Source organism: Mustelus asterias, chromosome 3, assembly GCF_964213995.1.
Source record: "Mustelus asterias chromosome 3, sMusAst1.hap1.1, whole genome shotgun sequence".
NCBI lineage: Eukaryota > Metazoa > Chordata > Chondrichthyes > Carcharhiniformes > Triakidae > Mustelus > Mustelus asterias.
The window spans coordinates 50,422,948-50,450,434 of NC_135803.1; the positions used below are offsets into that span (position 1 = coordinate 50,422,948).

At 42.4% G+C, this 27,487-nt stretch overlaps 1 protein-coding gene across 1 annotated transcript in view; it reads left to right on the forward strand.

Annotated features, from left to right (window-relative positions):
• Positions 1 to 27,487, forward strand: part of pik3cb (phosphatidylinositol-4,5-bisphosphate 3-kinase, catalytic subunit beta) — a 191,660-nt gene that overhangs the window by 156,499 nt on the left and 7,674 nt on the right. The window contains exons 17-22 of the mRNA XM_078208702.1: positions 285 to 394; positions 11,627 to 11,705; positions 17,045 to 17,212; positions 20,052 to 20,175; positions 22,347 to 22,492; positions 25,291 to 25,423. Of these exons, the coding sequence (XP_078064828.1) occupies positions 285 to 394; positions 11,627 to 11,705; positions 17,045 to 17,212; positions 20,052 to 20,175; positions 22,347 to 22,492; positions 25,291 to 25,423 (760 nt within the window). The remainder of the gene's footprint in view (positions 1 to 284; positions 395 to 11,626; positions 11,706 to 17,044; positions 17,213 to 20,051; positions 20,176 to 22,346; positions 22,493 to 25,290; positions 25,424 to 27,487) is intronic.

Genomic DNA, 27,487 nt, shown 5'->3' on the forward strand with positions numbered 1-27,487 from the left:
GAGGGACTTGACGCACTTTGTTGGGATAGAATAGAGATCACTTTTATCACCAGCAGATATTTACTGGCAAAGTATAACTTTGTGCCATTCCGGCTCAGTAGCAGCTAATCTGTAATCATTTGGGAGTAGGGTTTTTTTATCTTTTCCAGCTATGCAAAACTTTAAATTCTTCTTATTTTTCTTCCTTTAATCTAACTTTTGATGGCATTAGGTATAGCTTTAAGTGATCTGATGTTTTTGCAATATGCTTTTGGTATTGATTTGTTCCCCCTTGATTATCATAGTGTAGACAAATGCAAATATATGGACTCCAAAATGAAGCCTCTTTGGATACTCTACAACAATAAAATGTCAGGAGGAGAGCCAGTGGGACTCATCTTTAAAAATGGTGACGGTAAGTTTTCTCCATTTCATATTTGGTGTATTTCTGAACAACTCCAACAAGGGCATGATGTTGTGTGTATATATAATTATGAGGGTTTGTTAGCTCAGTTGGCTGGACAGCTGGTTCCTGATGCAGAGCAACGTCAACAACGTGGGTTCAATTCCTGTGCCGGCTGAACCTTTTCATGAAGGCCCCTCCTTCTCAACCTTGCCCCTCGCTTAAATTGTGGTGATCCTCAAGTTTAATGATCACCTGGGACAATGGCGGCTTTACCTTTACTATATGTAATTATAAGCTGTGTAATTTTAGTCAATTCTTTGTCACATTCTTCTTTTACACCGAGCCTTAGAACTCAGTGGGGAACTTTCAGCATCTGACTAAAATGAAGGTGAAGCGATAGAGTAGCATTGCTGGCCACTTGAAGTCATCACTCTCATTATTTTAACTGGAAGATTTGCTTGAACTGACCAAATACTCACTAAGTGCTCTAGGCAGCTCACCACACTGGGGTGGGGGGAGGAAGTCCTGCATGTACGTGGGTGAGTGGAGCTGGAAGTGGGCAGTAACAGAGAGAGGAGGAGTGTTTGGGGAGAGATCTACCCTTTGTCCGGCCACAGGCTGCCGCACTTTCCTGGGGCCAAGAAGAGTATTCCTGCTTCTTCCCGGCCTAACAAAAATACCTCTCAAATCTGTGAAGGCCTTTTCCCTTTGAAGTGGCCTTCAGATTGCTGGCTCAGTTGCTCACGGTTCTGATTTTTCCATTGCCAGCTGCCCATTTTGCAGGCAGGAAACAGGCAGGCTGCAGTAGCAAATCACCCCCATGATGATTTGGTGTTTCTCACAGTTAAAGCAGACTTCCTACAAAAGGAAAGTCACATTTTTGAGTAAAATCTACTTGTACTCTGGGGAGAACCCCCCCAGAATCCCGATATGGAATGCATCCATCCAAAAGTGGTTCTATCCTAACCATTTTGACGGTTGTTAAACTAGAATGCTGTCGTTAATGTGACTGGCATTGCTTGAGGGCATGACTGGGATATCATACAGTTTAATTACTTTGGTACGAGTGCGGTCTACACCAATAAATTTGTGTTCTGAGCTCCTTTCCCAGTTTTCATTCCTTGTTCACTGGTGCTATATTCACAAGATAATTCACAGTGACTTCCCCTGTCAGTTTGTTTGCTTAGGCTAAAACAATCTTAGACTCCTAAGTGTGTGGAAATCGGGATCTATTTACTTGACTATGGTGTAAATTGTGTACTCCGTGCATAACCTGCTGCTTCGTATCAACTCGGGCATCGATCATAGCTTGTTACCATACTCCGGTAAAAGGTTAACAGTTTTATGGCTGCCACTGCACAGTTAATTGTTCGTATTGTTGAATTGGAATGGAAGGAGGCACACTTGACCAGCACAGCTGGATGTAATAGAGGCCATTTGGCTTTGTTTTAAAATTGAAAGATTAACATTTCTTCAAAAGCAGACGTTCTGATAGAGGGAAGCAACATACTGCTGGATCTGTTGTTAATGAAATGCAGCAGTGACCTCTCCTGGTCAGAAACTGAAGTTTTATTACTCCTGCACAACACTGATTCCAATGTGAAAAAGAGTTGGCTGTCGGGTCATCTATTCAGTTACAAAAAAATAGCCATACATAAGGGGGGTGATAGCAAAACATAGAATGAATGGATTGTTAAAAAGTAGTGAAAAGGTCTACCGATTTTTAGCTGCAAACATATATCAAACTCATTATTTGACACAACACTGACCCCCTCCCACACTGTGTATCATTATAGATAATACAGCATAAAAGGTGATTCAGCCCATTGACTTAATGCTGGCTCTTTCATAGAATCCTACAATGCAGGAGGAGGCCATTCGGCCCATCGAGTCTGCACTGACCACAATCCCACCCAGACCCTATCCCCATAACCCCATGCATTTACCTTAGCCAGTCCCCCTGACACTAAGGGGCAATTTAGCATGGCCAATCTACCTAACCCACACATCTTTGGACTGTGGGAGGAAACCAGAGCACCCAGAAGAAACCCATGCAGACACGGGGACAATGTGCAAACTCTACACAGACAGTGACCCGAGGCCAGAATTGAACCTGGGTCCCTGGCGCTGTGAAGCAGCAGTGCTAACCACTGTGCCACCGTGCAGCCCTTTGAACAGCAATCATGCATGTCTCACTCCCTTGTTCTTTCCCCAATAATCCGACATTACTTCTCCTTCAAGTATTTATCAAATTCCTTTTCGAAGGTGACAACTGCCTCTATATCCACCACTCAAGCTGTGCATTCCAAATCCTAGCCACACATTGCATAGAAAAATAAACATTTCCTCCTGTCTCCTTGGGTTCTGTTGCCAATCAGTTTAAATCTGTGTCCTCTCTGATCATTAACTTGTGGAAACAGTTTGCCTTCATTTGCTCATAGAAGAATCTCATAGAAACCCTACAGTGCAGAAGGAGGCCATTCGGCCCATCGAGTCTGCACCGACCACAATCCCACCCAGGCCCTACCCCCACATATTTACCCGCTAATCCCTCTAACCTACGCATCCCAGGACTCTAAGGGGCAATTTTTAACCTGGCCAATCAACCTAACCCGCACATCTTTGGACTGTGGGAGGAAACCGGAGCACCCGGAGGAAACCCACACAGACACGAGGAGAATGTGCAAACTCCACACAGACAGTGACCCGAGCCACTCTAACTAAACCTTTCATGATTTTAAAAGCCTTTCAAATCAAATCTCCTCTTAACCTTCTCTGCTCCAAGGATAGCTCCAGCTTCCCCCAGTTTATCCAAGATGATGGTAATACCACATCCCTGAAGCCGTTTTGATAAATTTCTCCCTTCCCTCATCAAAGCCTTCACATCCTTCCTGAAGTGCGATACCTGGAATTGGACTCAACATTCCAGGTGGGGTCGAATTAGTATTTTCCATAGGTTTTGTATAACTTCCCGGATAGCTGTGCCCCTATTTTTATATAACCCAGGATTCCATTAACTGTATTAACTGCTTTTGCTAAGGCATCCTGTCACCTTCAAAGATGTATGTACAACACCTGCAGGTCCTCGCACCCCTTTTAAAGCTGTCCCGTTTTACTATACTGTGTCTCCTCACCAAAATGTATCTGAATATTTAAAGATGAAATATAATTACAATTGGGTTTCATTCCTTAGCTCAGTAAATTAACGCTATAGGATTTTATGATCAATTACACTGATCAAAGAGAAAGACAACAGCAAATTGGACAGCACAAAAAGAGTGAAAGCATATACTGATTTAGGCTGAATCAGATTTTCTTTTAACCAAAGCTGTGGAATAATCATCAGGTCCCGATTTATGACACAAGATGGGCAGTTAGTTCAGACTAGATATTGTCCAAAATCACCTCATTCCGTGCATTTTCAAAATATTGTACATTCATTTTAAATGTTATTTTATTGATCATGCTCCGCATTTCAGAGTAGCGTTGCTGTCAATGACTATAGTCTTCTGAACTGGCTATGAAATGATGACACTTCTTAGTAGTTGCAATATCATCATTAAAATCCATTTTTGCAAGTGCTGGGTTACCTGCAAAAAGGACATTTTCAGAATATATAAAATGCCTCCAGACCAGTTTCAGCAATGAATCTGAGCATTCGTAGATCTGTTATTCAACCACGACACAATTAAATGCTCAAACAATGCAAGGAAAAGGGAGAGGTGACAATGAAATATCATTTAAATACTTAAAGGAATACATTTTTACTTACTTTTCAATACTTAAAGGAGTACATTTTCATTTCTGTAGGCTATAGCTGTTGTTCCCATTTTACCTTTGAATCATCCCAAGTCCCAATATATAGGCCAACTTGGCTGAGAATTTCTTGACTTTTTTTTCACAAAAGTTGCTGTTGAAAGAACATATTTTTTAAGGGTAGAAAAGTACCTAACCAACCTTTTTTAGTGTTGCCAAATATAAGCTAATTCCCAGTGAAATGCACCATTGTATTGTATTCAATGTATTTGGTCTGTGGCTTTTCAGCGAAGCCACAGGTTAAACAGAAAGAGCGTATAGCTAAATAGTTCCAACATGAGTTACATTGGTTATAGACAACAGGGCTGGGAAGGACAGATTAAACTTAACATTAGTCACAGAAGTGGGCAATAGAATTGGGTTAGCACACAGACTTTAGAAATATGCGAGTAACAAGATGCAACTTATTTTCAATATGCAAGCAATAAATTTAATAGAATGCTAGATAGTAGAACCAGAACAGTAGAATATAATTTTGCAGAAGTTCTGCTAAGGCGTGTCAGACCACACTTGGAGCATAGTTCTGATCACTGTGCCACATGAAAGATATGCACATGTTGGAAAGGCTACAGAGAAAAGTGACAAGACTGATCCCAGTTGCAAAGGGCATGAACTGTGAGAAATGATTAGAGATTGGAGCTTTGCAGTCTAGAAAGAAAGTGGTTAAGGGAGGAGGGAAACTCATCCAGATTACTTCAAAGTGAGCCAGCGAAGTAGGAGCGGAAGACATAAATAGAAACTTGTGAAAAGTAATTTAAAACTTGTCAGGAAATACTTTACTCAGACATGGTACATCTTTTCAGTCTGCTTCAAGTGTTTGAGCTGATATTCTATCTTATTAGCCAAGTAGATTTATCCTTTTTCTGCCCCTTGTTGTTCTTCCACTTTTGGCTCTGTCTCATCCTTCATCATTGCCTTCCTCTGTGCTAACAGCTTCTCTATTGCAACCTTCCCTTTCCTTCCCCCATCTTCATCTCTCTCCAGTTCTGAAGAAGAGTTGTATTCAACTCAAAATGTCAACCCTGTTTCTCTTTCTATGGATGCTGCTAGAGCTGCAGAGTATTGTCAGCACTTTACTTATTTCATCTTTACACTTTCCTCTCTTTCTATCTACTTCCTGTCTCTCTATTTACTGGTTGCCTTCTGATTCACCTCCCCACCACCTTTACCGAGGTCTCCAACATTAACCCTTTTACTTTTGTGTCCCTTTCATCCATCTACACAACTGCCCATTGGGTCCTTCATCTCTTTCCTTCTCCCTTTTCTGTTTCTCGCTCTCTTTTCTCCTCCACTTCGATCAACCTGGTTGCCTCACCCCCTTCCTCACTCTAGCAGCATTTTCTCCTTTTTCCTCCTTCCCCCACCCTTCTTTGCTGGCCTCCAGCCTCTTGCTTCATCCTTGGTCCTGCTGGCTTTGTTTCATTGACAATTTTATGGGTTTGTAATAGCTTTACCTTTATTTGAAGGTAGGTTTTTCATTGCCTATGCGTTTATTTGGATATGATTCAAAACTATTGAGAAGATTAATGGTTTATTCAATGCAACTTTCACTGGCTGTATTTGATTGGCAGTTTTATGAGAATGCAAGAGGGGGAATTTTTTTCAAAGCACAAGTTGGATGCCTTTTTTAATTTCATCAGCATTTCAAAAGGGCAGATTTATATGGCTCATTGGTTCTGATGTGGAGATGCCGGCGTTGGACTGGGGTAAACACAGTAAGGTATTGGTTCTGTACATAGTTGATAATGGGAGAGTGTTCAAAGGCTTGGGAAGTGCCAGCATATTAAAGCAATGTGAAAATCAAATCACACAGCCCCTTGCATATACTCATATCTGATTCTCCATATTGAAGAATGCAAAATAAACATTTATCCACTGGAGAAAGAGTTGTAATGCATCTAAATCTTAACACAGTTCTGATCAATTTAATGCAAAATAAACATTTATCCACTGGAGAAAGAGTTGTAATGCATCTAAATCTTAACACAGTTCTGATCAATTTAATGGGCTCTTACATTTTAAGGACAGAGCCCATTAAATTGATCACTGGATTGACTAAATTCAATGACTGGATTGAAAACTTAATCATTATAAATCATTACATTATGACAGTTGAAGTTGGCAAGAGGTTTTAAATTTACTGTCAAGAGCCCCCTGACTCTACAGCATGTTTCCCCCCCTGTGCTCATATACCTAGTATGGTTCCCTTAAACTTCAGGAAACCACCCACCTCAATGAAAGTATCAATGACAGAGGGACTTGAATTTGCAGCAGGCATTTAAATAGAGAACCCGGCATGACTTTAAGTGGGTGTTAAGTTGTGAACCACCACTTTTCCTGACCGGATGAAATCGTGGTTGGTGGGAATCAGAGGGCAGGTTTTAAAAGTGCAGCCCCACCACACTTCCCATGTCACCCTTCTGACGTGAGTTTGCTTGGTGTGAGGCAATGAACATTCAGTCCCTGGCCTTGATTTCCTGAGATAAACGTTCTTGGAGATTGGTTTTTTTAATGGTTCAAAATCTTGCCAAGGGAGGGAATTCAAGAATTTAAGAGCCTAAGTGACTAAAGGTACCGTTACCAATGGTTAACTAACGAAAATTTGCGTTAGTGGCTAGAATGGGAGGAGTGCTGAGATCTCTGATGGGTGTAGGGCTGGATGAGGTTGCTGAGGCTGAAATGGGCAAGGTCTTGGAAAATTTGAAAACAGTGATGAGAACTTTATAATTGTTGTGTTTACCCATCTGAATAAATCTCCCACGATGCTGACCATGTCTCTGACCTTTAAATATGAATGAGCTATGTGTAATACATGGGTGATCAATTGTACTGTGTAATTTTATGTTAAGATTTTCTTTGCTTTAACCTATAAAGTGAGGAGGTAATCTCCACTATTTTTTGAAGAAGGTTTAGATAACAAGAGTGCTGTAAACAGTTGCTGCAGATTGAATGATTATTAAATCTATGTATAAGCACTTCTGTGGGCACAGAGTATGCGAAAGCAGCAGCTTCCAGACTTTGGGGCAAAAGATTTACCTACTGTTAGCCTTTCGGAAATAAAGGCCCAAAATAATAACAGTTTGCGCATGTCGCTTTGTTAGGCAAAACCTATGCTGAGCAATGCTTCAGGATTTTCTGTTCATAAAGATTGTAATTTTTAATCTTCTATGAGTTCTCTCAAGACAAGGTTTTTGGAACATATTAAAAGTAGTTTAATCTTATTTTTAGATATTACTTGAAGGTGTCACCTTCTTAGCAATTTAACATTCCTCCTTCTGCTGAGTTGCTTCTCTCTGGTTGAAAATATTTAAAAAGAGCAAAAAGAGGTTACATGTACAGAATGTGTAGTCCAAACTGAAGGATGCTTGCAGTGCAGGCAAGTGTGTATGAATGCATGCATGAACAAGGTCGGTCATATGATTTGCACGGGCAAGTAGCAGAGAATAAAGATTCACATTACACAGCTATAGGCCTCATGTCAGCTGATATCTCAGCACACTTAGCCAACGTGAGATTTCTTCTAATTCTCGGCCAATTTCACAAGTGGTGAAGCTAATTATTTTAAATTACCATGTAATTCTAATGATATGTTTATATTACAAAGAAAACTTTGGGAGGAAGCTGGTACTCAGGATTCAGCCCATTTTACATTTAATGGGTGGATTCCAAACAGTAAATCAAGCAGTGGTACATGTGCAAACTTGCAAATTGTGGTTACTGACTTACCTTTCTGATAGTCATGCCGCTTCCTTGATAATGAGGTACATACCAGCAATCAGGAATTCACATTGCTAGCCTCATCTAGGAGGCTGATTGCGTAGCCCGCTGCTGGTCAAAAATGGAATGATGTCCTGTGCCATCAGAGGCAGCAGTGCATAATTTGCCACCTCACTGTTTGGAGACTACAGCAAGAAAACCTACCCGATGAAATGGGCCTCAATAATTTGAGATGCAGAACCACCACCTCATTGAATTTATGTTGCTATATTTAACTACAACACTGTAAAGCAGATGCAGTAAAAAAAGTGTAAGAGCACAGTATGAGAATGATTATTCTCAGTGCACTAAAGGTCAGTGGATTCCCTGTCTCACTCTCGCATACATTTAGGACTGGCAATTCTGTTGAATTTACTTGTGATTTCTCTTTTTTGCATTATGCAGGTATTGCTAGTGGTTAACTGCAGTTAATTGGTTCTGGGCTGACAGCACTACAATGCAGGTCCACAGTAATTTTAGCAAAGAAAAATCTAACATTAAATTAGAAAATCTTCATACATTTGGCATGCTGTGCGAAAGGCTTGGAGAGAGGGTAGTGTGGGAGAGAGATAACAGATCAGCTGGTTTGTCTGTAGATTGCTGGCTGCAGCCTGCTATACCCTGCAAAAACTTTTGTAACTGCAGTTGTTTTTATATGTAGTAGAATTGTATGATGCATCAGTGAAGCAACCACTTTTCAGTGGTTTGCTGTGGTCAGGGTGATGTGGCATGTTTCTGAAATGGAACCAAAAATGTGGGTGGACATAGATCTTCAATTGGTGATGAAGCTAGGTTTGACCGCTGCCTGACAAATAATTGATTTGAATTGGCGCGGTGGCACAGTGGTTAGCACTGCTGCCTCGCATTGCTGGGGACCCGGGTTCAAGTCCGGCCTTGGGTGACTCTGTGTGGAGTTTGTACGTTCTCCCCATGTCTGCGTGGGTTTCCTCCGGGTGCTCTGGTTTTCTCCAGTAGTCCAAAGATGTGTCAGGTGGGTGGATTGGCCGTGCTAAATTGCACCTTAGTGTCCCAAAAATGCGTAGGTTAGGGTGATTAGCGGGGTAAAAAATACGTGGGGGTTCCAGTGATAAGGCTTGGATAAGATGCTGAGTTGGTGCAGACTCGATGAGCCGAATGGACTCCTTCTCCTTCTGCACTATAGAAATTCTATTAAATTCAGCAGGTTTGCTCCTGGATAGAGAGAGGAATAACCACGAGGCTAGTGACAACCTTCGAACTCTTTTCCCCCCTCCAGCACAACTCCTTATAAAAGAAATTCCTTACCACTGAACTTTAAAGGCATATGACTCTGGGTGGAAGATTTTAAGTGAATACTGACAACCTTTCATTTCACTAGGAGAAAAGGCATGTCTTTTTGCTGCAAAGTCATGCTTTCTTCCCAGAAATCGTAGTTTTGATCCCTGTTGAAATTAAGTGACAAGGGGTTGTCAGGACTGACTTATTGCAAATGGTTTAAATTTCTCCCTAGACACTTTGTGAAAAAAACTTGAAACAAGCAGCTGCAAGAGGGGGAAATGAGAGGGGAGAGGCACAAGAAGGGGTGCAATCTGTCACCTTGTGTTAATGCTGTCCAGAGCCTTTGAAGCTTGGGACAATCAAAATCCACAGGGCACGGCCACAACCAGCATAAGGCAGCACAGCATTGGCCCCACTTCTTGAAATCAATAAGTAAAAAAGCAGAAATGAACTCAAGGTCATGATATAACTGATATTAGATTAAATGGTGCTGGTAACTCTTAGTGCATGGCCTGTGGAGTCATGGGACTGGGCAAAGTGTAATTCCCCACTGGAGGACACTTATGAAAATACTGAGGAAAGGGTTGGCCCTCGATTCAACAGTATATAAATCAAATCAAATATAGGGATTTAAAATTGCATGGTTCCCGGCAGCTCTAAAATGTACCCAGTGAGCAAGTAAAAACAGAAAGTGCTGGAAAAATCAGCAGACCTGGCAGCATCTGTGGAGAGTGGAACATTTTGAGACCAGTCTGACTTTTTAAAAAAAAACTGATTTCATTTCAGATTTTGCTTTTATTTGAATAACCAGTGAGTAAGCGGTTGCCACAGTTTGATATTTGATCATTGTCTAGTGTGGGCTAAAGCTGTAAATGTGAGAAAGTAGTTGCAGAAACCTCTAAGACTAAGCTTTTAAGGCACACAGGCGCTGCCAGATGCAGGAATAAGCCCTCCCTCTCTCCTTACGGTACTTCAATCTGCTTGTCATTTGTACTGGGTGATCCAGAAAACGGCTGGTAACCAATTTGCTAATCCACCTATTTGTTTGTTTTCTTAATATAAAGGAGGATTTCCGTAGCCTTTTAGACTGTAGGATGGTGGGTATTTTTTTTTGTGATGTAAAATAACCACACTGATTTAACAGCTCTGGTGGTAGGAAACGACAGAAAAATGTGCTGAACACTTATTGTTGAATGGCAGAGAATGAAAATAAATTTTTTGTCTTACCAATGTGTCTGCAACATTGCCAGCATTTAAACAGCTAGCTCACGATTGAATCTGCAGGGAATCTGAAACCTGAGTTACCTGAACTTACTGATGTGCAGTAATAAATATTTGCAATGACAGATAAGCAACAGCGTCTCCAAAAACGTTACCCTCATTAACCTCTCTCCACCACCCCCCTCCCCCCACCCCCAACCAGTTAGTGATGAATGGCTAAAAGTTTTGATTGGGCTTGCTTAACCAATGATTGATTCAGGAATTATAAAGGTGCCTTGAAGTGCAATGAAAGAATTGCAGTTACGTAATATTTGCTCCTTTCTGTGTTTTCTTAACATTAGCTATGTCGGAGCTTTGAGTGGCCTATTAGACTTGAAGAAATAAAGTTTTTAAGAGTGGGATGCAGGGTGGCACAGTGGTTAACACTGCTGCCTCACAGCACCAGCTACCCAGGTTCAATTCAGGCCTTGGGTGGAGTTTGCACATTCTCCCTGTGTCTGCATTGGTTTCCTCTGGGTGCTCCGGTTTCCTCCCATGTTCCAAAGATGTGCAGCTTAGGTGGATTGGCCATGCTAAATTGCCCCTTAGTGTACCAACATCTGTAGGTTAGATAGTAAATGTGTGGGGTTACAGGGATACGGTGGGGAAGAGGGCCCAGGTACGATACTCTGTCTGAGAGTCAGTGTAGACTTTATGGGCCAAATGGCCTGTTCTGCACTGTGGGAACTCTGCGATTCTAGTGTCTTTCTTAATCATGAAATGTTTCTGTTGTTCAGCATTAGAAAGTACCATTGTGAAATCAAGAGAAAAGAAAATACTTTTTGTAAATTTACATTGATCAGCATGTGGCATGTATTTTTTTGGGAGTGAATGTTCATCACACCAGTGAATTCTTCTGGCATAATGGATTCATTACTGCCTAACATATACAGTGGTTTTGCTCTACAACTGAATTATTAATGGTGCATGTTGAGACAAAAATGGGAAGATGTGCTGCACATGAGGAAAACATGTTGATGTATGAGACAACTTGCATTTCAATAGAACTGAATGCCATCGCAAAAAATTGGGGTTAAAAATCTACATCTAATTGTGACCTCCTACTAATACTATTTCATATTAGGCACCGATTTTCCACAAACTGTGAAATAACCCGCAAACCTCTGCTGCTTTCTTCCCTCTTGTGTTCAGATCTGCGGCAGGACATGCTGGCTCTGCAGATTCTACATTTGATGGACATGCTGTGGAAGGAGGAAGGCTTAGACCTCAGGTAGGCCTCCCACAGTTCACTTCCTTCAACTGCCTTTCAACCGGCTTAACTTTACAAACCAGACTGTGGCAGTGTGTGGATGAACGTTTCCAGTTATTCCATTTGAAAATTCGAAGCACATTTAAAGGAAAACACTGAGCGGAAAAAGGAGACAGATTAGGCCTTAAGGCACAGTTAGCTCAGAAGAGTGCATATGGGTTCATTATGTGGGAGCCTAGCCTTAACTTTGATGTGCTCACTGAGTTGGAGCATACTTTTTCCTGAAGAAGATTTTATAGCAAGTACACTGTGGTGCATATTTCCAGAATTTAATCCTTCCACAACAAAGCAATCCTGAGTATTTTGTCAATCGACCCTTTTCTTTGGTGGTTAGATAACTTAATGGTTCTGTTGCTTTTTGATAGTTAGATCACCCATTGTGTGATAACTTCTCGCTCACTTTTTGTAGCACATACACAGTCTGAAGTATAGGTTCTGAAGGTGTAAAAAAAAAAGTGGCCTCTTTCATACAAAAGACAAATTCAGCTCTAGTTTTGTTATAAATATCAGTAATAACGTGTCAGGGCACAAAATATCACTGCAAAGAGAAACATCAGTAAATCATTTTAAAATTCAGTTAAAGGAAGGAAAAAGACACTCTATTGCCAAGAATACTTGTAGTTCTGATTTTTTTTTTAAACCAAACCTACAAAAATTCAGCAGTCAAATTGTTGATAAAAAGGCCAGGATGAGATGGACTGCACCCCGAGGACATGTCCTCAACTTGACTCCTGTCAAGCTGCCTTTTGACCAGGATGTTTTTTCCCTTACTTAGACCCTATTGACCTCCAGGACTAAAAAACCTTTCATTGCAGCTTGCGTTCAGAGGGGAAGTAGTTGGAGGTGTGCCAAGTCAAGCTGTAAGTAGGGTAGGTTGAAATGCCATGGAAAGGTGCCAACTCACCCATTGAACTTCAAGTGCACTAGGCATATAGTTGTCGTGCTGTGATAAGATCAGCATTGATTCCTAGTTTTCCTGCAGTGAACGTCTTTATTACTTTCCTCCACCTGCCCTCTCATCCCGCCCCCCCCGCCCCCCACAAAAAAATCTTGGGCGGAATTCTCCCAAGCCCCCACCCAGGTGTTTGATAGCAAGCATGGTGGGAGAATTACATTAACATTGCAATGAAGTTACTGTGAAAATCCCCTAGTTGCCACACTCCGGCGCCTGTTCGGGTACACTGAGGGAGAATTTAGCATGGCCAATGCGCCTGACCAGCACGTCTTTCAGACTGTGGGTTTCCTCCGGGTGTTCCAGTTTCCTCCCACACTGACACTGGGAGAACTTGCAGACTCCACACACACTGACCCAAGCTGGGAATCAAACCCGGGTCCCTGGTGCTGTGAGGCAGCAATGCTAATCACTGTGCCACCTGTTTCTTTTTTAATATTCACCTGATGCAAATATCCCATTTGCAGTGTTGTCCAATTCTAAATAAATAACAGTTTTTCTACCAGGATCTAGCTTTGACAAGGTACTGCATGGTAGGTTGTCGCATAAGGTTAAATCTCACTGGATCCAGGGTGAGGTATCTAAATGGATACAAAATTGGCTTCTTGACAGAAGCCAGAGGGTGGTTGTAGAGGGTTGTTTTTCAAACTGGAGGCCTGTGACCAGCAGTGTGCCTCAGGGATCAGTACTGGGTCCACTGTTATTTGTCACTTATATTAATGATTTGGATGAAAATATAGGAGGCATGGTTAGTAAGTTTGCACATGACACCAAGATTGGTGGCATAGTGGACAGTGAAGAAAGTTATCTCCGATTGCAACGGGATCTTGATCAATTGGGCCAGTGGGCTGATGAATGTCAGATGGAGTTTAATTTAAACAAATGCAAGGTGATGCATTTTGGTAGATTGAACCAGGGCAGGACTTACTCAGTTAATGGTAGGGCATTGGGGAGAGTTACAGAAGAAAGAGATCTAGGGGTACATGTTCATAGCTCCTTGAAAGTGGAGTCACAGGTGGACAGAGTGGTGAAGAAGGCATTCGGCATGCTTGGTTTCATCGGTGAGAACATTGAATACAGGAGTTGGGACGTCTTGTTGAAGTTGTACAATTCATTGGTAAGGCCACACTTGGAATACTGTGTACAGTTCTGGTCACCCTATTATAGAAAGGATATTATTAAGCAAGAGTGCAGAAAAGATTTACTAGGATGCTACCAGGACTTGATGGTTTGAGTTATAAGGAGAGGCTGGATAGACTGGGACTTTTTTCTTTGGAGCGTAGGAGGCGGAGGGGTGACCTTATAGAGGTCTATAAAATAATGAGGGGCATAGATGAGGTAGATTCTCAATATCTTTTCCCAAAAGTAGGAGAGTGTAAAATTAGAAGGCATAGGTTTAAGGTGAGAGGGGAGAGATACAAAAGCGTCCAGAGGGTGTCCACAAAGAGGGTGGTGAGTGTCTGGAACAAGCTGCCAGAGATACTAGTAGAGACCGATATACAATTTTATCTTTTAAAAAGCATTTAGATAGTTACATGGATAAGATGGGTATAGAGGGATATGGGCCAAATGCGGGCAATTGGGATTAGCTTAGGGGTTTAAAATAAAAAGGGTGGCATGGACAAGTTGGGCCGAAGGGCCTGTTTCCATGCTGTAAACCTCTGACTCTATGATTGTTTACTGCAAACTTGGCAGCAATACTTTTTAAAAATGGTGTAAAATATATGCCTTTGAATATTAAAAAAAATGGAAATGTTAATTTAAGTTTGTGACACTTAAAGGGGTTTTACAGCATGACTCCTTTTGATCTATCTTACACTCAAAACACCAGTAATTGCTTCTTTCCGTGCTGGTGTAAATACCTTGCTGAAGCATTGGCATTGCAGTGTGCATTCTATAAAGGTAATGGACACTTGGGATTTTAATTGTTTGCGATATTTTGTTCTGAACTGTGAGAAGCCACAGAAGTGCTGTTTTTTTTAATGTGCCAAAATATCCGGGAAAAATGATTGGATAACCGTCTCAGCATCTGGAATCTGCAGACTTCCTTGGCACAATTTCATTTCTGAACCTTGGCCTTTTTATTCTGGATGAACATATGGACAGAATGCAGCGCCATCTGTTGTTCTGGACTGATTGCGATTGTAGAAATGTTCCAAAATTTCTGTATTTGGCAGATTGCTGATTGGAATAATAAGGTTTTGTTTCTTCTTTTGATGCATTTTTTTTATTGGAATTGTTGCTGCAGAAGTAAATCATAAGTCAGGAAGCCAACTAGTCGTAGTAGAGGACTTGATAATGCAAAATGCGTGCTCAGTACCACAAAATTCTAGGGCACTGCTTACAGTTGCTTACAACTTGCTTACAAAAATATCTAACTTTCAATTGCATTGACATCTCCTCACTGTACAGCAAAACCTGCCAGGTGCATGTTACTGGGAGGTATCTGACCAGCAGGCTTAGTTAATTGGTAAAAACATGTGGCTAGCTCAAGCCATGCACCATCCTGTTTTGGACATATATGGTCACTAAATCAACAACCGGCAACTTGCTAACTAACAGTTCGGAGATCTCTGAGGCATATAGGTTAAGTTTAGGTTAATTCATTAGTGTCACGAGTAGGCTTACTCTAACACCGCATTGAAATGACTGTGAAAATCCCCGAGTCGCCACACTCCGGGGCCTATTCTGGTACACGGAGGGAGAGTTTAGCATGGTCATTGCACCTAACTAGCATGTCTTTGGGACCGTGGGAGGAAACTGGAGCACCCGGAGGAAACCCGCGCAGACACGGGGAGAAAGTGCAAACTCCACACAGACGGCGACCCAAGCCGGGAATCGAACCCAGGTCCCTGACACTGTGAGACAGGCGCCCAGTGTCGGCGTGGGTTTCCTCTCAGTCTGAAAGACGTGCTGGTTAGGCGCATTAGCCATGCTAACCACTGTGCCACCGTGCCGTCCCTTTCCGATGGAGGAGGTTGCTGAGATCGGGTGGGGCAAGGTCATGGAGGGATTGAAATTTGAAAATCAAAGAAATGGTTCTCTGACTTTCTTTTCTTCAAACCACTTCTTAAGACCTACCTCTTCGTTCAAGCTTTTGGTCATCTGATCTCCTTATGTGGCTGGGTGCCAGGCAGTGGTTTATAAAGCTTCTTCTGAAGTTCTTGGGACATTTAATTATGTTAAAGGTATAAGTTGTTGTTGCTTTAACTGGGAGCCAATGTAGATCAGCAAGCTTGAGAACAAAGCAGTCAGTTAATTGCCCTACTGCTTTTTAACTGCAGCCAACACCCAGCCCTCCATCCCATTACCTGGCCATAGCTGAATGGAAGGAGTTAAAATTCCCCCTCCCTCAGTGCAGTGAAACTGAAGCATTGCGAGTCAGTCCTTTAGCAGTTGTCTCCAGTGTTATACTGCGGGGGCAATCTTGAGCCGATGTTCACTGTACTTGCAGATGCCGGTGTGGGCACAAGATCCCAAAGTCGCAAATCTCACTGGTACGATTGCAATCTTAGATCTTCCCCGCCTCTCATTGGCAATGTCATCCGCTTCAGGCCCATAATAGGCGTGAACCTGCTTTGCATAAATTTGAATGGATTTCAATATCATTTACTCCTCCCGCCAACTGTATATTGACAGTTACATCAGTGCGGCTAAAACCGCTTCACTGGATGTGGACCCTGTTGTAAACATAGCCATGGAGGAGAGGGACAAGGACAGGCAGTGGGATGGCTCTGCACTTGGCACAGGTTGGCACGATGCCTGTGAGGAGGGGTCAATTGGAGGGTGGGTGCAAGGGGCCAGTGATCAGCGAAGAAGGGGGACAAGGGCCGGTGATTGGGGGAAGGGGGCAAGGGGCTGATGACTGGGGAGGAAGGGGGCATGGGACTGATGATCAGCGGGGGGAAGGGACTGATAATTGGGGGTGGGAAAGGGTGTGGCAGGGAGGTGGAGAGAAGTGCTGACTCTGATCGGGGGTGGGGAGGGGAGCCCCTGAGACCTCGGTGGTGGGCTGGGGGGAGGTTTATTCCTGTTCTAATTGGGATGTCCTTTAAAGATGGCATCTCAATCTCAGTCCTGCAGTGTTTTGCCAGCGTGTCAAGATCCCGTCCCCTTGCACGACGATGTGAAACACGCCTCCTTGATTTTTTTTTTAGGCAGTGTCATAATATCTGGCGAGAAAACCAACCAACACGCTAGTTTTCTCACTGGAAAAACACACCACCTTTTTTTGCAGTTTAACATTGCACCGCTGTGGAGGCAACATTACGACTACAATGCCTAAATTACTATTGCTCCCTGCTAAAGTATTGATGTAAAATGTTACTTTAAACTGTTTCGTTTTCAGAGTTGTGCCTTATGGCTGCCTTGCAACAGGAGATAAATCTGGTGTCATTCAGGTGGTGTCTGCTGCAGAAACTATAGCCAATATCCAGCTAACTAACAGTAATGTTGCTGCTACTGCTGCCTTCAACAAAGATGCTTTGCTGAACTGGCTTAAGGAAAAGAATTCTGCGTAAGTTTTTGCTCTTTTCACTTGACCATTGCCTCAAAGAATTGTCAACAAACTGTTATGAAGCTGCATTGTTTTTAGTGTTTATTTTAATACCAATTTATTCCCTTCATCCCCCATTCCCCCGAATGGAAAGTATCGTAAGACCATAAGAAATAGTGTTTATCCGGCAGTAAGGATACTTCAGTTACAAGCAGTGAAAGAGCTAGCTTCACAAAGTAAATCAAAGAAAAGGTTTAATAAAGAAACTTCATTACACCACCACTTTGGCCACGCTCTGGGCCACAAATGCTCTCCACAATCCCCATCTGCTTTCTATTTATGGTGAGCTGATTACCATATCATTTTGCCATTGGTTACGTTATAATCAGATTCCAATGTTATCATTGGTTATATTATAACAGGCCCCTCAAGCTTGCTCCACCATTCAGTAATATCATGGCTGCTCAAACTGTGGCCCTGACTCCACTTTCCTGCCAATCCCTCATAACCCTTGACTCCTTTGTCAGTCGAAAATCTGCCTACTCAGCTTGAAATTTGTGTAATGACAACTACCACTGCACTCTGTATTTGAGAATTCCAAAGACTGACGATCCTCGGAGAGAAGAAATTCCTCCTCGTCTCCATGCTAATTCCGTACTCGGGTGTGGTCTGACAGAGACATGGGGCTCAATTCGATGGATGAAGAGATTTTCCACCTTGCCACCAAAGAATCAGCAAGGTTCCTGGTTGAAACACTCTAAGAGGCGATATTTCCATCCCTCACTTGAGGAAGAACCACCTCGGAGTCTCTAGTTTCTGCGCTAAGAAAAGTCCCTACTGTGACATGCTTCACCTCTGGGAGGTTAAGGGGTTGAGGTGGTGGGGTCACATCTCCATATTTGCTAACACAGCAGAGCATAGAACATAGCTGCTGTGCAAAATGTTGAACTTTTCTGTGGTTTGGGGAGTCCAGAAAAATGTTTTTTTTTAACTAAATGTGGTTCCAAACTGTGTATCATTAAATAAATAATGGCAGGATTGTTCTGTTGCTTCACTTTTTATTGGAAGCAAAAGTGCATCTGGATCGACCACTGTTTGTGTCTAGCAAATGCACGCAAAGCAAAAAAATATGGTTGACACTGGGGCCCTTCACAAAAGGATAGACAATGTGAGCTCTTGTCCTGCGGTAGCTAATGTTAAAACTTTTTGGATGATCTAAAGTTTGGGACGGCTTGGAAATCTGGCCAGAGTTCTAAAGATTCTCAACCCTACATCTGAGAAAAATCACTGCAACCAATGGAAGAATTTAGAACAGACTCTGTGACCAGCCTCTTCACTCTTTACTTGGTGAATTGTGACTGAATTTCCACAGACCCTCCAAACTAAGTATTCAGCTCGTGGGGGAGGGGGAGGACAAGGTCATTGTCATCATGTCCTGTTAGGTGTCTAGTGTTTTTTTTAATGTTTAAGATTGTTTCTGAATTAATATCAAATCCCTCCATGGACTTGCCTCATCCTCGTTCCCTACAGAAAGGTTATGGAGGTCGATTGGCCTCTTCAGGCATCATTGGTTTGTTTATTTTCATGTAGGTAGTCGCCTATATTCCAAATTTGTTCTATTGTTTTGCCATTTGATAAGATGAATGATTATTTTGTCAAAATAGATAGTATATTGACTTGAAAGTTTGTGCTTACAGCCATCAGGAGGTGAGGTCCCATTGATATTTGACTCTTGTGATGATGATGAACACTGTATAGATCCATGTAAAGCATCTCTGCCTCGGGATTTTTGCAATACTTTTATATGTTTGGTCTTGGGATCTGGGCAACAGCAAGGCAGCATTTAAAACTTCAAGATGAGGGTGTGTGGGAAACCATGTTACAAGGCATAGCCTATGGTTATGCCTGTACCGAGGCATGCAGGGAGGGGCTGCTGGGATTGCCAGTCCCCAGGGGGCTGCCTCCATATATCCTAAATTGGCACCTACTGCCAGCAAGAACTGGGCCGTGTGAAAGCTCCCAGTTTGCCTCCGTTAATTGGACTTAAATGGTTCGTCATGAAACATGTCAGGCTACATGCAAGTGAGTGACCCTGCAGTCATCACACACGGACGGACGGACGCACGCGCGCGCACACACACACACACACCTCAGAGGTGGGATGGAGTCAAGGATCTGGCATGCCGGATTGCGGGGCTATTTTTAGCTCCCACCCAGCTCTGATCCAGGGTCCTCTGCCCTAATATTCAATAGTGTAGTATGGGACTGGAGTCTCACAAGATCGATCAGGAATGAGTGGCAGGGCATTGAAACAATTCAGCGGTTTTCACAGGAACAGTCTGTAAATGACCAGATTTCTTGAATTCAGTTTCCATAATTGAATTTGCAACCTCCATATTTCTAGCCCAGTGACATACCTGTCAATAAGCCTTCACTTCCATCGTCTGAAACTGTTTTTAGATTCATTTTGGTTTCGCCATTCTATTACTGGGGGCCAATGCCTCAATCACTATACTGCTGTCCTGTAAAATCCTCTCTGAAAATCTCTTTGGTTCTGGAAAAGTCTTTAACTCTCTATATCTTTACTCTCTCTTCCCATCATTACAATTTTCCTCCTTCCTTCTGTTTGTTACCTGATAAGTTGTATGAAGTAATAATTCTTGCAGTCATTGGCAGCTTATTACTGTACCTGACTAATTCTTTATTTTGTGGATGAAAGCTTTTAAGTGCTCCATTTTAATAACTCTTTCTGAATCTGAAATATATAAAACTGCTGTGCATTTATTTTAATGGATGCAGCTGTTAGTGCTCCAGTAAACAAATGGTTCAATGTTTTTATTTGTCTTTGGTTTGATGACAGGGATGCTCTTGAGCGAGCAATTGAGGAGTTTACTCTGTCATGTGCTGGCTACTGTGTAGCAACTTATGTGCTGGGGATTGGCGACAGACACAGCGACAACATCATGGTCCGAGAATCTGGTCAGGTATGTAATAATGTAAAGGAGTGACTCTGACTAGAACTGGGAATATGATGGTGATTTCACACAAGGTTTGTGCTGGTAACATTTCAACAGGAGGTTAGACATGCTTTGCTAAGCTAATACTTAAATCTGGCGTCAGTCATTCCTGTTTGTCAGGAATCATAGAACAGAATCCCTACAGTGCAGAAGGAAGACATTCGGCCCATCAAATCTGCACCGACCACAATCTCACCCAGGCCCTATCCCCACAATCCCATGTATTTACCCTAACTAGTCCCCCTGACACTAAGGGGCAATTTAGCATGGCCAATCCACCTAACCCGAACATCTTTGGACTGATATGATGGATGTGGATATCCAGTTAAATTTCCGTAACATTGTAATTTGAACAGACCAAGCTCTGCTGTTGTCTTATTGACCGAGATACTAGCGGGAAGAAAATCTTTATTTCAGCCTGATTGAGTAGTCCTAATAATAAGTGCCACTTTGCTGACATTGAGCAGTGTTTGGGTGAATTTCTACATGAAGTAGAAAATGAGAAGCATGCACATCTGGAACACTCCTTGTTCAAACGTTCAAAATCCCAATAACAATTCTCCATTGGGGGTGATTTTAAATCCACATTCACCCTCAACATAAATGACAATTCGGACCCAAAATCCCACGAGAGTTAGGAAACGAGATTCCCGCCGGTGAGATCTCGTTTTCCGATTTTCCCCTGGCCCTCGCCAGTGACATAAATGAGGTTCCCCTTTTTATTTCCATATGTTTTAATAAATTTCAAAACTTAAAGGGCTTCCCAGCCACATGATTCCCCCTCCAATAACTATTCATATCTCACCAACGTAAAGTCACTCCGGCAATGTTTAAAACAGGTATATAAAAATGGCAATCAATCGAGGGGAACCTGCCAGGCGCACCAAGGTAAGTTTAGACCCCGGGGGAGAGAAAGACATGCCATGTGTGCGTGTGGCTGTGGCTGGCAGCGGCCTGTGTCCTTGGGGGAGGAGTTAATTTTCAGCACTGGTCAGGGCACCCTTTAAAGATGTTCCCCATGATCGCTGTCGACCTGTTCTGCCGGTTCTAACAGGCTCCGCCCTGCCAGAGTGACAGTGTAAACCATACATCCAGATTCTCTCTGTATTGAGTGCCAGAAAATCTGGCGTGAAAACTTGGCTGTGCATCTGGAGACTTGCACACTAGTTTTCAGTCTGAACCTGATACTCTGACAAATTTTGGTAAAATTCTGCCCATTATTAAATTTTATGTTTACTGTTACAACGTTGCCATATTCAACATGTTGAGCCCTAGTAACAATCTGTCAAGTCTAATTACCCCGTTCTATTATAAGAATGCTCCAGACAGGGACCCCAGTTTCAGAAAGGTCATGTTACCACTGAGAAAGGAGTTAAGAATCATCTCTGGAGGAAGCAATTCTGTTATAAATGGTTGTCAGTAGTCTTGGCTTTTTGGTTCTAGCAATGGGCGAGCTCAGACTTCATCATAGAAATCATAGAAACCCTACAGTGCAGAAGGAGGCCACTCGGCCCATCGAGTCTGCACCGACCACAATCCCACCCAGGCCCCACCCCCACATATTTACCCACTAATCCCTCTAACCTACGCATCTCAGGACTCTAAGGGGCAATTTTTAACCTGGCCAATCAACCTAACCCACACATCTTTGGACTGTGGGAGGAAACCCACGCAGACATGAGGAGAATGTGCAAACTCCACACAGACAGTGACCCGAGCCGGGAACCGAACCCAGGACCCTGGAGCTGTGAAGCAGCTCTGCTAACCACTGTGCTACCGTGCCGCCCCTTGTTTCACTGCTGGTCCTTGTGGACCTTTCACATTGGATAAGATCCAAAGTCAATGAACTAAAGCCGCAAACACTACTTCATTTGCATTTGTATTCATTTTTGCCGCAATGTGTATGGGATGCAAGTTACTTGGCAGAACTACTTGAAGTCAAAACTGTTTACAAATAGGGAAAAGACATGTCAATCTGTCAGATTGTGAATGCATTGAAGATTGAAATATTTGAAAACTGTCCTCCTAGTAAAATGTCACTTCTTTCATAATTTAATTTTTGCCATTATTTTAGTTTGAAAGATGGGAGAGAAATTTTGTAAGAGAATAATCCTGCTCCTTTTTCCCCCTCTTTCCAGCTCTTTCATATTGACTTTGGACATATTCTTGGCAATTTCAAGTCTAAATTTGGGATTAAGAGAGAGCGTGTGCCTTTTATTCTTACCTATGACTTCATTCACGTCATTCAACAAGGAAAAACAGGAAACACTGAAAAGTTTAACAGGTAATTAAAAGGTCACGACATTCTTGTCGTAATATGGCTCTTTCAGGACATATCCTCACAGAGGATTTGAACAAGACAGCTCATTATTCTTGGATACTGGTTAGATTTATATTCCGTCCCAGCCCGGTGTGCCCTTTCTCAGACCAGTTACAACTGATGTGCAATGGCTTCCCCTTCCAACTTGTATACATTCAGCGCTTTCTCTTTCCTGTGTCCCAGGGTGGGATTTTCCAGCTGCCCTCATCCCAAAACCGGAAAATCCTGCCTGAGGGTAACAGACCTTTGCATGGTCCGTGTCCCACCGGCTACGATTCCCGTGGTGGGTGGGACAGGAAAAGTCCGCCCCTTGACCTTTATTAGATTATGAATAACTGACACAACTTCTTCATGTAACGAAGCAATTATACCATATTTGTAAAGAAATATGCAAATAGAGAAACTTCTAATAAGTGCACATACTTTTGACAGATCAGAAGTGGCTTGTGTTGTGTAACAATTATGCTGTCACAGCTCATGTAGTCCAAGCTGTTTAATATCATCATATCCTATAATTTCCTAGGAAGAAAAGCATTCTCAGCAACTGGACGTCTATTTTGAGTCTATTTTTAAGTATAAAATATGTCTAATGTGATCAATATTCATTAGATAACTATAAAACATCTGTGCCTTATGTTTGAGGACTACAACTTTTACATACTTGGTAAAATCACTAATGAACTAGCTTGATAATCTTTGGGAACATTGCTGTGAGCTAGAAAGATGAAGATTTAAGGCCTTTGCTTACATAGAATTCCTAATATTGTTACTGTGTGGAACAGCAAGGATGGGAAATTGGATCAACTGATTGCACCTTCACAGACCCATTTCTGTGGACTTCCCTGTGCCCAATGACCATAAGACATAGGAGCAGAATTAGGCCATGTGGCCCATCGAGTCTGCTCCACCATTCAATCATGGTTGATATTTTTCTCATCTCCATTCTCCTGACATTTTCCCATAACCCCTGATCCCCTTATTAATCAAGAACCTATCTATCTCTGTCTTATCAATGACCTGGCCTCCACAACCTTCTGCAGCAAAATGTTCCACAGATTCACCACTCTCTGGCTGAAGAAATTCCTCCTCATCTCTGTTTTAAAGGATCGTCCCTTCAGCCTGAGGTTGTGCCCTCTGGTTCTAGTTTTTCCTACTAGTGGAAACATCCTCTCCATGTCCACTCTATCCAGGCCTCGCAGTATCCTGTAAGTTTCAATAAGATCCCACATCATCCTTCTAAACTCCAACAGGTACAGACCCAGAGTCCTTAACCGTTCCTCAGACGACAAGCTCTTCATTCCAGGTATCATTCTTGTGAGCCCCCTCTGGACCCTTTCCAAGGCCAGCACATCCTTCCTTGGATACGAAACCCAAAACTGCTCACAATACTCCAAATGTGGTCTGACCAGAGCCTTATGCAGCCTCAGAAGTACATCCCTGCTCTTGTATTCCAGCCCTCTTGACATGAATATTGACATTGCATTTGCCTTCCTAACTGCTGATTGAACCTGCACATTAACCGTAAGAGAATCTTGAACAAGGACTCCCAAGTCCCTTTGTGTTTCTGATTTCCTAAGCATTTCCCCATTTAGAAAATAGTCTTTGCCTCCATTTCTCCTTCCAAAGTGCATAACCTCACACTTTTCCACATTGTATTTCATCTGCCACTTATTTGCCCACTCTCCTAGCCTGTCCAAATCCTTCTGCAGCCCCCAGTTTCTTCAATACTACCTCCCCCTCTACATATCTTTGTATCATCTGCAAACTTAGCAACAGTGTCTTCAGTTTCTTCTTCCAAATCGTTAATGTATATTGTGAAAAGTTGTGGTCCCAGCACCAACCCCTGAGACACGCCACTAGTCACCGGCTGTCATCCTAAAAAATACCCTTTTATCCCCACTCTCTGCCTACTACCAGTCAGCCAATTTTCTATCCATGCCAGGATCTTACCCTTAACACCATGGGCTCTTATATAATAGTCTCCTATGCGGCACCTTGTCAAAGGCCTTTTGGAAATCTAAATAAATTACATCCACTGGTTCTCCTTTATCTAACTTCCTTGTTATCTCCTCAAAGAATAGTGCAAGGATTGCATTGGCCTAACTCTTGAATATGTGGCTTGACCTCCTATTATAATTTAGGAAGACGTAAACACTTATGGGGTAAGCCACATTTGGCAATAGCAAGGTAAACATTTTCATATGTAGTGTTATAATCATAAACTCACTGAGAATTTTAATTAACTTTCATTTCTAGAGAGGTTTTTTAACCACAGTTTTGGAGTGATCAGGGTGGAAGAAAGATTTCTGTTGAATAGCCCCTGGGGCCAATTAGTTTTGCTGGTCTACTCAACCACGCAAACATTCCACCTCATACTTGAATAATGTTGCATAAATTTCACTTCTAAAAATTGTTTTGCATTTTGTAGCAGTTGATGCTTTAAATGCCAACATTTAGAGTCAGCATTTTGAAATGAAATGCAAAAGTAATCTGAAATTAAAATGTTTCTTTTAAATTTCATAAGCCTTAAGGGCTATGTCAGTATTATAAGGAGTCATCACAAGCCTGGCATTATTGTTATAGGAAATCAAATGCATGTATTTGACACACGACAAAGTGAGACCTGACAAACAGGTGATTACCTACCCAAGGTTGGGTACATCAAACAGTATATAGTAGTTTCAGTTGATGTATAGCTGTCCTTATCTCCTCATGACATCCATAAAGTTGTGAACTTTGTACTGTTTTCTATTGTTTGGAAGGTTCCGTCACTGTTGTGAAGAAGCTTATTTGATTCTACGCAAGAATGGAAACCTGTTTATTACTCTGTTTGCACTAATGTTGACAGCAGGACTACCTGAGTTAAGCTCCATCAAAGACATTCAGTATCTTAAGGTAAAACTTTATTTCTGTAACTTCATTCCATTAGAATTACTTTAAAAGTAAACTATAAAGTGAGGCAAAAGCAACATATTGGGATGCAGAAAACCTGAAATATAAACAGAACTGCTGGAAAGACTGAATACGCCAGGCAGCATCTGTGGAGAAAGAAACAAGAGTGAAAGTTTCAGGCCAATGGCCTTTCATAAAGTGAAGCCTTTTGAACCAATTTGGTAAGCATTGGGAGTATGCACATGAGCTGGGAAAATGCAGATTTGCACCCAATGTTGCTTATTCTGTGGAACAATACAGGAAGCAAAGACTAAACATCTCCCCGTAACAAGGACGGGAAATTGGATCCAAAAGAGAAAATGCTGGAAAATCTCAGCAGGTCTGGCAGCATCTGTAAGAAGAGAAAAGAGCTGACGTTTCAAGTCCACAAAATTGGATCCACTGATTCCACCTGCCCACAATTTTTGTGGGCCTCCCAGAAAGCAAGACTAGAATAATATTAGAATGAGATACCTCTTTTTCCTCTTTGCTAAAGTTTATTTATTAGTCACAAGTAGGCTTATATTTACACTGCAATGTGAAAATCCCCTAGTTGCCACACTCTGGCGCCTGGTCGGGTACACTGAAGGAGAATCTAGCATGGCCAATGCACATAACCGCACATCTTTAGACTGTGGGAGGAAACCGGAGCACCCAGAGAAAACCCACACACACACACACACACACGGGGAGAATGTGCAAACTCCACACAGACAGTGACCCAAGCCGGGAATCGAACCCAGGTCCCTGATGCTGTGAGGCCGCAGTGCTAACCACTATGCCGTCCTTTATCCAGCAGCAGAAAAAAGGGTCCCAGCACTTCATTTTCTTTTAGCTCATAAGAACATAACAGAACATAAGAACATAACAGAACATAAGAACATAAATAGGAGCAGGAGTAGGCCATCTAGCTCCTCAAGCCTGCTCCGCCATTCAATAAGATCATGGCTGATCTGACAGTGGGTTCAGTTCCACTTACCCGCCCGCTCCCCATAACCCTTAATTCCCTTAATGGTTAAAAATCTATCTATCTGTGACTTAAACACATTTAACGAGGTAGCCTCTACTGCTTCATTGGGCAGAGAATTCCAAAGATTCACTACCCTCTGGGAGAAGAAGTTCCTCCTCAACTCTAAATTGACTTCCCCGTATTTTGAGGCTATGCCCCCTAGTTCTTGTTTCCATTGTAAATGGAAATAACCTCGCTGCTTCTACCCTGTCTAGCCCCTTCATTATCTTATATGTCTCTATAAGATCTCCCCTCAACCTTCTAAACTCCAATGAGTACAGGCCCAGTCTACTCAATCTCTCCTCATAAGCTAACCCCCTCATCTCCGGAATCAACCTGGTGAACCTTCTCTGTACCCCCTCCAAAGCTAATATATCCTTTCTTAAATAAGGGGACCAAAATTGTACACAGTACTCTAGGTGTGGCCTCACCAGTACCCTGTACAGTTGCAGCATGACCTCCCTGCTTTTATACTCCATCCCTCTCGTGATAAAGGCCAACATTCCATTTGCCTCCCAGATTACCTGCTGCACCTGCAAACTGAGTTTTTGTGATTCATGCACAAGGACCCCCAGGTCCCTCTGCACAGTAGCATGTTGTAATTTTTCACCATTTAAATAATAGTCCATTTTACTATTATTCCTTCCAAAGTGGTTAACCTCACACTTAGCAACGTTATACTCCATCTGCCAGATCCTTGCCCACTCACTTAGCCTATCCAAATCTCTCTGCGGACTCTGTGTCCTCCACGCAATTTGCTTTCCCACTCATCTTTGTGTCATCCGCAAACTTTGTTACCCTACACTCGGTCCCCTCCTCCAGATCATCTATGTATATGGTAAATAGTTGAGGCCCCAGCACCGATCCCTGCGGCATGCCACTAGTCACTGATTGCCAACCAGAAAAGCACCCATTTATTCCAACTGTCTGCTTTCTGTTAGATAGCCAATCCTCAATCCACGCTAACACTTTACCCCCAACTCCGTGTACCTTTATCTTACGCAGCAACCTTTTGTGAG